Below are 12,046 nucleotides of genomic sequence, written 5' to 3'. Positions count from 1 at the left end.
TCAGGTCCAAAACTAAAGTCTGAGTCTGCTTTAGTATACGACTGCAGTTCAATTCAATTTTTATTTGTATAACATTTTTAACAACAGACAGACGAGCCTGAAAAAAGTCCCTGGCGTAACATAAGGTAGAAACTTTGAGAGGAAAACAGATTTTAAAGGGAAATCATCCTCTTCTCGTTGACACCAGATAGAGTCATAAATCATTACAGTGCACAGGTGTAGTTGAGTAAAACCATAAATTTAACTCTAAGTACCTTGACAGGATTTTCAATATAAACAGACTGTGAATTAAAGACTGTGACTTTATTTTAATCAGTTAACACAAAGTATGTTTCCTGAGGCTCGATATTCCGGGTTCCTCTTTGTCTACAAGCTATTTGCCTATATAATTTACCTTCCTGCTGCAGTTGAAACCTAATCCCACAGACTTGCTTTTCCCCGAGCATTTCAGTCTTGATTATACGTTCCTGCTGTTTACATAAACTTCTATTGTGCTCATACATATTCTGTACCTTTCCACACAGTCCCTGTGCTGTAATTATCTAAATGATCAAAATAATCAAATCCACTGCAAGCAAAATGAGGGCCGATTCCCATTGGAGGCTGCTTCTTTGATTGTATATAGCATTCTTCTATATTGTATTGTGTATAAGATTCTTCCTTCATGTTCTCTCAGAGAGGTTTTGTTTTGTTGCCGTTTACGACAAAAATGGCAAAAAATTGCTTGCTTATAATGGAACTAAATCTGCATGTATAGGTATGTAAAGGTATCAAATTGTCTACTTCATCAGGTCTAAATGTTTAAAAAATAAAGCATATCACCTTTAAATGAAGCATAAAGCGCAGTACCATTTTACTTGTTACAATTGCTTTTGTTCATTATGGGGAAACGAATATATATAAAAAAAAGCTATCGATATTAATAGATATCAAATATCTTTAACACTGTATAATTTATGGTTGTCTATATAAATTGCATTATTAGGGAGGCACACAATGTGCAGCTTCTTCTCAAAATCAGTGAAAAGAAATAGATTTTTCTATCGCTATGCTTAGATTTTTCTAATTGTTGGTTGGACAGTTATGTGTTTGCTCCTTGCATTTCTGAGCAGTGAATTTAAACAACTTGTAAAACAGGACAATTTCTATAAGAAGGAAATACACCACAGTGATAAAGACGTCTCCAGTATCTCTAACAGCCGAAAAGGCAGAAAGACAGATAAGATAAAATCATGACCCATTTAAACATGTATTCGGAAGCACTGTAGTTATTTTGTTAACTGGTGAAAAGAAAGCAAATGTTGCTGAGACTCTTTAAACCTACTGTACACAATGCCAAATTATGCTCTGTACAACTTCACCAAAACTGCATCTAAGCAAACATGATAACTGGCTACAGACCACTGTGTTAGATCTTCCGCCCGTGTCATTTGTCCCTGATTTGGCCTAATTACCTCCCTGTTGATTGCTGGATCGCTAATCAGCAGTGCTTTAGAAGGCCTCACTCATCCTCACTGAGCCTAAAACACACAGGCCTCTTGGTTCATTTGGTTCTCTTTTTCTTTGTGTGCTGCTGTGTGGCAGCTTTCGTGTGATTACACTAAATCTGAACCAGACATGTTTATGGAGACAGTGCATGGTGTGTATTCTAGCTCGATGATTCATTTCTGACCTGGGAAAGTCAACTGTAACATACAGTGCTAGAATAAACTGGTGCATTTCAAGTATTGGTAAAATTCCGTAAGAACTTCACAACACATGCATAAGCATATAATAACACATATGAAAAATGTCTGGCTCTAAATGAACAGCTCATTACTCATAAAGTATAAGGAAATGGACTTACATTACTGTGAAAGAAAATAAAGAATCCATGAATGACTCATAAGCATCTGCATTGCCTGAAACTAGATTCTCTTATACTTCAGTTTAAATACTGGCAACATATTTTTACAATAATGCATGACAATTTTATTTAAAACCCCGTTTGAGTGACGCCAAAAATGACATCATTTCTTTCATAAAGTAAATGCATATGTATTGCTGTTAGAGAAATAAGGGCTGCATAGCACACACTCACGCATTAACATTAACAACATTTGGCAGATGCCCTTATCCAGAACGACTTACAATTATCTCATTCATACTACTGAGCAGTTTAGGTTTAAGGGCCTTGCTCAAGGGGCCAGCAGGGGCAGCTTGGTGCTGCTGAGATTTGAACTTATGACTTTCAAATCCAGTTCAATGTCTTAACCACTGAACTACATATGCATATACAGTACAGACCAAAAGTTTGGACACACCTTCTCATTCAAAGAGTTTTCTTTATTTTCATGACTAGGAAAATTGTAGAGTCACACTGAAGGCTTTAAGGGCTATTTGACCAAGAAGGAGAGTGATGGGGTGCTGCGCCAGATGACCTGGCCTCCACAGTCACCGGACCTGAACCCAATCGAGATGGTTTAGGGGTGAGCTGGACCGCAGAGTGAAGGCAAAAGGGCCAACAAGTGCCAAGCATCTCTCGGGGAACTCCTTCAAGACTGTTGGAAGACCATTTCAGGTGACTACCTCTTGAAGCTCATTAAGAGAATGCCAAGAGTGTGCAAAGCAGTAATCAAAGCAAAAGGTGGCTACTTTGAAGAACCTAGAATATGACATTTTTCAGTTGTTTCACACTTTTTTGTTATGTATATAATTCCATATATAATTCCACATGTGTTAATTCATAGTTTTGATGCCTTCAGTGTGAATCTACAATTTTCATAGTCATGAAAATAAAGAAAACTCTTTGAATGAGAAGGTGTGTCCAAACTTTTGGTCTGTACTGTATATCTGTCACTGAGTATTTATGATTATTTTATAGTGTTATTGTCATGAAATACAGCCGAATGCAAATGCATTAGATAGTGCTCGTTTAACTCACAAACAGACTTGACGGGGGGAAAACAAGATCAGAAACAGTCAATAGAAATGAGTATCAAAGACTTGGTAAATGCCAAAGTACAAGAGTTACAGTAAGCATAATACTTTGCATCATGTTTATGAATGAAAGTATTTTTTTTATAGTGTGAGTGTGTGTCTAATTGAGCAGACCTGGGCTCAATCAGTAGCAGTTAGACTGAGCTGGTTTTGTGTTGGTAGTTGGAGTCAATGCCAGCAAAATTTGTAAGTCACAATGGTTGCTGGGGACTGGTATGAGATCTGACAGTTGGATATATTAATGTTTAAAACTTTTCGAGAGAATGTGACTTTTTTAATACTTATGTCTTGGTATTATTTGTTTTATAAGGTTCTCAATAGATGTGTCATTAATAAAGATACAAATCTGTCATTTAATAGGGCAATCCTACTTATTTATGAAGCTGTTGAATATAGCAAAAGACAATTGTTCATTCAAACGCTCAAGTATTGCTATTAATAGTGTATGTATGCTATCAAACACGAATCTGTGTGTATCAGTGTCTTAAGTGGAACTAATAGGCATACCATCATTGTCATTTTACTATACAGCAGTTGAACTGTATTTCTTATTTGCGTTATATTTTGTGTAAGGAATCTCCAGAGTCAGTTGTTTGTAAGAATCAGTACATTTTCTGGACCAATTTATTTTTGGCTTTATCATTTTATATTGTCATAAGTAACAGGTCAAGCTGTTTTTTTTCTGTGGGAGGGTTTACGGTTTATAGCTGCTATAATGTAAGTGATTACAGGATTTGTTGTCAAACCCTTGTGAGATGTGTAATACAACTCTTCTGGACACACGGTTATTGGAAAGTAATCAACTATTGAATAGGAACAGACTCTGCTTCTGTCTCCTTCTTGATGATTATTTTCTGAAAACAGCATGTCACCAAGTGTCTTGTTGTTAACGCATGCCCTCTGACTTCTATACAAAGTATTTTATAAAATATGCCTCATGTAATTATGGGAATACTGACAAAACATGTTTATATATCCTGATGCATTACTCTGTAAATAAATAATGCAGTGCCTGTGAGCAAATGTGTTATGAAGTCCTTACGAAGACAACCCCAATAAAAAGTCTTGCATAAATATTTAATCATGAATCAAGCCTTGTGTGATTGTAAGTGTATTTTTTCAGTTTCATTTGGTGTTATTTCTGTCTCTTATGTTCTGATCTTGATCATGTTTGATGGTGTTTTGATTTGTTTGATTTGGTGTCACTCAGCATCATTGTGTATATGCGCTGGCCCTCGATGCATTTGCAGAGATTCAAGTAAACGAAGTGATGTGGAACAAAGCTCTGTTCTTTGTGTAAGAACAATGTACAACATGCTTTGTAATCTCTCTCTCTCTCTCTCACACACACAAACACACACACACACACACACACACACACACACACACACAGATCACTGTCTTCTCACCTTTCACGTTCATGCTCCAGCAAGTTAGTGAAGTCATCGCTCTTGTTCATGAAGTCGATGTGTTTGCGCTTCTCGCATTCCAGCTCATTAACTGTGCGACGGTGGCATTTCTCAGCCAGCAAGAGCTGCTCCAGCATCCTTCTGTATGTCTCTCTGTGCTTCTCCTCCAAACGGTCCAGCTGTACATCACAGAATTCATATTGATATTAGTGTTACTGGAAATAGTTTTAACTGCATACCAGTGTGAAACTCCATTTGCTGAGAAAACTATTACAAAATAATAAAAAAATGATGTGTGTGGATATATACAGTGCCTGTCAATATTTTAGAGACCCCTAGTTCCTTTTGTTTCTATCCAACACACTATTCTGTGTTTTGACCAAACAAATGTATAGATATGCAAATGTTCAACTAAATTTTCATTGAAAAATCCTCTCAGCATGAATAACAGCTTTACACACTCTTGGAATGCGGACAGATTGTTTCTCCAAACATTCAGCTGAAATACTTTGTCATGCCTCCTGTCAAATTTGCCAAAGGTGTTCTTTACTAGTTGGATATTTCTTTCTAACCTTGTGATCCAGTTCATCCCAGAGCAGTTCAGGAGGATTTAGGTGTGGTGACTGGGCAGGCCACTCCATGATAGTTAACACTACAGCTGACTGTTAGCCCTCTGAATATCTTTTGCTTTGGCTCATTGTCTTGTAGTATGGTGAAGTTTGTTCCAGTTCAGTACAGTCCAATCCTACATGGCATTAAACTATGAAATGTTAGCCATGCTGGTTCAATATTGATTTCACCCGGAACATGTCTTCAACCTTCCCTGCTCCAAAACAGCCCTAAACAATTAAACTTCCACCTCCAGGTTTTTGACTGTGGGTGTGAGTCAGTCTGCTAACATTGTTTCTCCTATTCTCCATCTTACATAAGTTCTTCTGATGTAGACAAAAGTTTATAATTTACACTCATCTGTCCACAGAACTTTCTTCCAGTCATTCAATGTCCTATTCTTGTGTATTTTTGCTTTTAGGTTTTGCATATAAACAAAAGGAAAATGCATGTTCTAAATAACTATAAAAGACAAGGTGTTTCCAAACTGTATCTCTCTCTCTCTCTCTCTCTCTCTCTCTCTCTCTCTCTCTCTCTCTCTCTCTCACTCTCTCTCTCTCTCTCTCTCTCTCTCTCTCTCTCTCTCTCTCTCTCTCTCATTTGAACTCCAAATTAATGTTTTAAAGGTAAATACTGTTTGTAAACCCGAACCAAATAGTTCATGCTAATTGCATCTATTATATGGCCATTCCTATATGCTATTCAGGGGCATTTGGGAGCATATGATGGTCTCCTTTTTCCTTAAGTAGCATTTATATTGAGACAACAGCATCAATCCATTATAAATCTGTTTGAAATGAAAAACCTTCACGTGTATTTGTGTAACAGTGAGTTACACGGTGACACGTTTGTGTACAGTATATTAAATCACAATAACTGAGATGCATTCATCTATTTAGCATCTCTAACCTCCATCATGGGGACCTCGTAGACGTCATCTTCACGTGTATTGTTACAGGTGAGCATCTTATCTCTCTGTAAGGCCTGCAGAGGCCTGAATGGAGCAGCTGAGCCGTATTTAGCTTCCAGGGATTCAGGTGACGCCCTTTCTGACTTTAGCATGTGAATAATGTCCTCACGAGCCTGCAGAGACCAATTAAATGTTCTTAATAATTGCATGACAAACATTGTGATGCCTAAGAACCTTTAAACTGCACATTATAAAAATTTAAAGAACCTTTAAATAAGCAAGCAAACAAAAGAAAAATCATCAGTACAGATTTATTCTACGAGCATAATTGAAAGTATTCAAATGTGTGTACAGTAATATTCCGGCTGAATATTGACACCCTAGTGCAATTTCCTTCTTTATTTATTTATATATTAAGTTACTGAAAATCACAATGTTTATAGACTGGTGTTTTTTGTTCTATTGATTTTAAAATGTAAACCATTCAAACAAGTTAAAAATGATAAAAGCACAATAATACATATTGTAACTTTAATTATGCTGCATATTTCTCTGTGGGTCTCTGAACGTCTATTTGAGAACCACTTTACTGTACAAGTGCCACATGAGACAGTATTATGATTTAAACCCATACTGGAAAGCATGTAAATGTAAACACCTGAAAGACCTAATACTGAAAAACAATGTCCTAATAATTGTAGAGTTTTCTATAACTTGGTTAACTTGGAAATCAGTAGTGTTATCCCAGTGTGAAATCCCAGTGTGAAACACCTGAAATATTTAGGTTTAATTTAGGTTTAATTTAACACGATAAAATTGAAACGACTACTCAGAAAGCATAATAATTGCCATTGTTTTTGTCACCTATTAGCAAAACTCCCTTAATATATTTCTCACATTTCTAACAAGTGTTTTCTCAGGTGACTAACGCCATTCACTAGTGTTGGTTTAGTTGCATTGGGATTGTGAAGTTACATTTAGAGATGTGAGTCACTAAACTTACAAGGCTTGAGTCATTCTAAGGTAGCCTTCCATCAGCGTCAAATATATACATGCACCTCACTGTATTATTTTCCTCACTGTATATATATATATATATATATATATATATATATATATATATATATATATATATATATATATATATATATATATATATATATATACAGTGTGGAAAATAAGCATTTGAACACCCTGCTATTTTGCAAGTTCTCCCACTTAGAAATCATGGAGGGGTCTGAAATTGTCATCGTAGGTGCATGTCCACTGTGAGAGACATAATCTAAAAAAAAATCCAGAAATCACAATGTATGATTTTTAAACTATTTATTTGTATGATACAGCTGCAAATAAGTATTTGAACACCTGAGAAAGTCAATGTTAATATTTGGTACAGTAGCCTTTGTTTGCAATTACAGAGGTCAAACGTTTCCTGTAGTTTTTCACCAGGTTTGCACACACTGCAGGAGGGATTTTGGCCCACTCCTCCACACAGATCTTCTCTAGATCAGTCAGGTTTCTGGCCTGTCGCTGAGAAACACAGAGTTTGAGCTCCCTCCAAAGATTCTCTATTGGGTTTAGGTCTGGAGACTGGCTAGGCCACGCCAAAACCTTGATATGCTTCTTACAGAGCCACTCCTTGGTTATCCTGGCTGTGTGCTTCGGGTCATTGTCATGTTGGAAGACCCAGCCTCGACCCATCTTCAATGCTCTAACTGAGGGAAGGAGGTTGTTCCCCAAAATCTCGCAATACATGGCCCCGGTCATCCTCTCCTTAATACAGTGCAGTCGCCCTGTCCCATGTGCAGAAAAACACCCCCAAAGCATGATGCTACCACCCCCATGCTTCACAGTAGGGATGGTGTTCTTGGGATGGTACTCATCATTCTTCTTCCTCCAAACACGTTTAGTGGAATTATGACCCAAAAGTTCTATTTTGGTCTCATCTGACCACATGACTTTCTCCCATGACTCCTCTGGATCATCCAAATGGTCATTGGCAAAATTAAAACGTGCCTGGACAAAACCTCCGTGCCATGCATGATTTCAAACCATGACATCTTAGTGTATTACTAACAGTAAACTTGGAAACGGTGGTCCCAGCTCTTTTCAGGTCATTGACCAGCTCCTCCCGTGTAGTTCTGGGCTGATTTCTCACCTTCCTTAGGATCATTGAGACCCCACGAGGTGAGATCTTGCATGGAGCCTTTTTTCACCAAGCTGCTTGGCAATTTCAGTCAATCAAAATGGCACAAAAGGAATCATTTATGTGATAAAAACTTTTAAACAGTCAATAAATGAGCATATGGAGCATATGTACAGCACATGCTAACATGTAATGACTTTCAAGACTCAGATATTCCAAGACCACTTGATGCAGAAACACCCTTCAGCTCTGCACATGTGTGCCTTAAGGTGTGGTCTCTTTTGCTATATACAGTAGGTTCAGATTTGGCACCCTATTGCAAGTTCCCCTTTTATGATCTGGTTGCTTTGTGACAAGTGTATATAGCACTCCAGCGCTTACTTTTTATTTTTATTTCCTTTGTATTTCAACCCCTGTGTCTGTCTGTCAGCTAAATAACAACTTTCTCATTTTTGAACGCTAATTGAGTTTTGGAAGTTACTGTAGAAAGCAGTGTCAATCATACAAATTAAAGTAAATGGAGTTACATATAGTCAAAGAAACGTTTTTTTAAGGTGCAGGTTCTAGCCAAAGATCTTTCGTATGTTTTCAGAGTGATGTAACTACATTTACGGCATTTGGCAGACGCCCTTATCCAGAGCGACTTACAACTGAGCAGGGGAGGGTTTGAGGGCCTTGCTCAAGGACCCAGCAATGTAGAGATTTGAACCTGTGACCTTCCGAGCCAAAGTCACAAAATCACTTAGCTACCACCTCCCTCTGCCTATCTGTGGCAGATCCAGGGTAAGGCTTTTGTACCATCGTATATATTAATATCTTACTCTTTCCTAATGAGACAGGTTATGGTTAGTAAAATAGTCACGAAACTGGAAGTGCAGGATGTCATGGCAAAAGTGGCCGCTAGAGGGAAGCATATTGCTTAATACTGTATCATGATCGTATGATGGTTCATGCACAAAACATATTCAAAATGGTTGTATGGTCAAACTGCAGTGAATAAAATCAATACAAATGTTCTAAAACAACCAACATTCATGGGTAAATGCATATTTAGTACATTATTATTAGTATAATTGCATTCTAAAAGTCTATTCTACCCTATTAGCCATCATATGTTTGTTTCTTTAGTTTAGTACTGGAGTTGCAATGCTAGTAAGGAAGTATGGGAAGCTTCAAGCTACTTTTAGCTTCATTTACAGTGCATGTTAATAAAGTCATATCTAAGATATGACACATTTTATACAAAAAATGATTTAAAGAGCTAAAAATTAATAGCTTAATTTTAAACCTAAAATCTATCATCCTTAGTACTTCTACTACTGTACATAATAGAGTTTTAGTACCTGCACCTCTCCTTCCATGATGCCCAGCAGGTGAAGCAGCTCCTCTTTTGATAGCTGCATTAGCTCGGCTTTCTTCCTGCACTGTTCTCCTGCAGGTTTCTGTGATTTCTTTGCCGTTGCATGCAAAGGACCATCCCCTGCTTTATCTTCTTGCTTGTTCTCCATCATGATGGGACTTTTCTTAATCATCCCATCAATACTGTCTCCTTTCTCCTTGTCTTTCTGGTAGTCTTTGCTGGGCTGTTGAACCTGAAGGCACCCGCTGTCAGGAGCCTCCATCCCACTGCTCCTGGACCTCATTCTACATGACATAAAAATAGAATAGCATTCATTGTGTGAGATTCACTAGGATTCAATATGTCGATGTATATAGCGTATATACAGTTTATTATATATGTCTCATTCTCTAAGAAAAATGGTAGACACTAAGAGCTCGGTACATCAGTTTGTTTGGCTTTATAAATTGTTCATGCAGTCTAAAAACAAATCAAATAACTGAACAGAAGAGAATTTTCATTAAACCCAAACAAACATAAAAAAAAAAATTGACAGGGGGAAATGCATTAAATAAAAAAAAGAGTGAATAATATAGCTTGATGTGGATTTTTCTAGAGATGTATTTTCGTCTCTTGTATATTTTTCAGTCTTTTTTTTTTTGTTTCAGCCTGTGATTATGTCTTTTGTGGTTGATAATAGATTAATTTAGCTGCATTGTGTTTTCTGTTAACCACTAAAGGGGTCAGTTCTATTTCTTTTTCAACCTCTCTTGCTAAGAGCAATGTAAAAGTTCTATTTTTATATTTATCGTTGTTGTTTTGAATTATGTCATATAATGCCTGTACAAATGTTCTATTACTTTTCATGTCTTTGAAGTGACTTAAAAAAGTCATTATTTAATGAGCATGTTTATGTGCATATTTTAAATAAATGAACTGAAGAAAAAGGGTCACAAAGACTTACGCTTTATAATTAAGAATAATTACTATAGTATTTAATACATTCAGTAGAAAAGCATCGTCATATTAACTTTGGAAATTCCTGATGCAATTTTACCCAGAATTCAAAGGTAATGAAAACATTTGCACTAAATCGATAATCTGTCAACAAATTACGCAGAAAAATGTCTCTCTACCTTGAGTAATAACAAACTTTAATAACCATGTTGATGTTTTTAATTCTATTTAAAGTTGATGACAACATGATATGACCTCAGGTCTTCATGTAGAAAGACCGAAAGCACTTGGGTGGTCCGACTGACATCACCAGGAAATTAACATTGTGGATAATTTGAGCTGCTCACAAATGCAACAGTCTTTAAGTCATGGTGGAGATTAAGATGTACACACATACCTCAGACACTCTAAATCCACTGATGGCATCTCAAATGAAAGATCTCTTACATGTAATGAAAGATCAGGAGCAGGACAATTCAGCCTGATGATCTCACTTGTTGACATGAGGTAATAAATTGGCACAATTCCTAATTCATCAGGTTACTGAAACAAAGATCTTCTATGTTGCTACTAAGGGCCCCTGCACTCCTGTTTTACTTCCTGTTTTCCTTGCTGTTGTCCTGACCACACTTCCTGAGCTGTATTAACTGTTTCATTTCTTCACATGTAGCCTGTGTAATTAGTTACATTTTTGTATCGTCAAAGGAATATCATAAAAAAGAAATTTGATTTGCACAATTTTCCTCTGACCTCATTTGATGTCACTCAGCCAAGAAATATTTCATGTTCAGTGTTTGCTTTCTAAGTTTTGCACTGCAGCCACAAGACTAATGTTCTAGCAAATGAAACGAACTATATACAATAGTTCAGTGTTGCTTCAGCGATCATAAGAAATGTGTTTGCTGGTGTGGTCTAGGAAACTGTAATAGTTTCTGTATTGTAGAAGGATAAAAGTTAGCTGAATACTGTAAGGTCGTGAAGGCAGCCATTTTGGATGGACTTTTTTTTTCTTAGTGTAATTTGTCATTTCTACCTCTAAATACAGGAATTAAATATAATGAATTTTTATTGGAAATATATTTTTATTACATTAGAGATTTCATTTATTCAATTCAGTTTGTATTCTTTATACTTATACAAAAAATTTTGTTTTTATTCTACTATTCTCTAGCTCCATTACTCTCATACCTTTTTTCCATTTTGTTTTTTTATCCCTTCTTTATTTTTTTATTTTATTATAATGTTGTGGAATGTTCTAAAAATAATTAAAATATCTATGGGAATTATCATATTAATTATCATGTATTACTGTTTTGGGAAATATTATAAAAAAATATATAGCCTTTGTGTTTATTCACCTTACTTTGTGTTTCAGTAATTCTTGAATGTCACAGCATATACTGCAAACATACCTATATAGCTTTTGATAGTTTAAAGTCCAGGTGTAACTAATCATTTTTTGTTTTCGACCTCTCCCTGCATTTTTGGATTACACATAAGAATTCTTCCTTTTTTGGGGAAAAAAAATGTCTGCCTGTGTTTTGACCCCATTCATGAATCATGTCATGTTTTTGGACAAACAGCAAATACATCCCGCCAAATCTGGCTCCCGTTACTTGTACTTTCCTTATCTGAAGTAATTTTCAGTGTCAAAGGTATATTTGTACAGAAAAAAACAAAAAAAAAACAAATGTGTT

At 36.2% G+C, this 12,046-nt stretch overlaps 1 protein-coding gene across 5 annotated transcripts in view; it reads right to left on the bottom strand.

The window, feature by feature from the left end:
* The window catches only part of filip1b (filamin A interacting protein 1b), a 36,465-nt gene that overhangs the window by 13,346 nt on the left and 11,073 nt on the right, over positions 1–12,046 (bottom strand). For all 5 annotated transcript variants that reach the window (XM_083562440.1, XM_083562438.1, XM_083562439.1 and 2 more), the window contains exons 2-4: positions 9,397–9,697; positions 5,907–6,080; positions 4,389–4,567 (exon numbers count right to left, since the gene is read on the bottom strand). In XM_083562440.1, the coding sequence (XP_083418566.1) occupies positions 4,389–4,567; positions 5,907–6,080; positions 9,397–9,696 (653 nt within the window). In that variant the 5' untranslated portion in view covers position 9,697. The remainder of the gene's footprint in view (positions 1–4,388; positions 4,568–5,906; positions 6,081–9,396; positions 9,698–12,046) is intronic.

The sequence above is a fragment of the Silurus aristotelis genome, assembly GCF_946808225.1.
Source record: "Silurus aristotelis genome assembly, chromosome: 15".
Taxonomy (NCBI): domain Eukaryota; kingdom Metazoa; phylum Chordata; class Actinopteri; order Siluriformes; family Siluridae; genus Silurus; species Silurus aristotelis.
The sequence above is the reverse complement of the archived record's forward strand: the minus strand, read 5'-3'. Positions and strand labels throughout refer to the sequence as shown.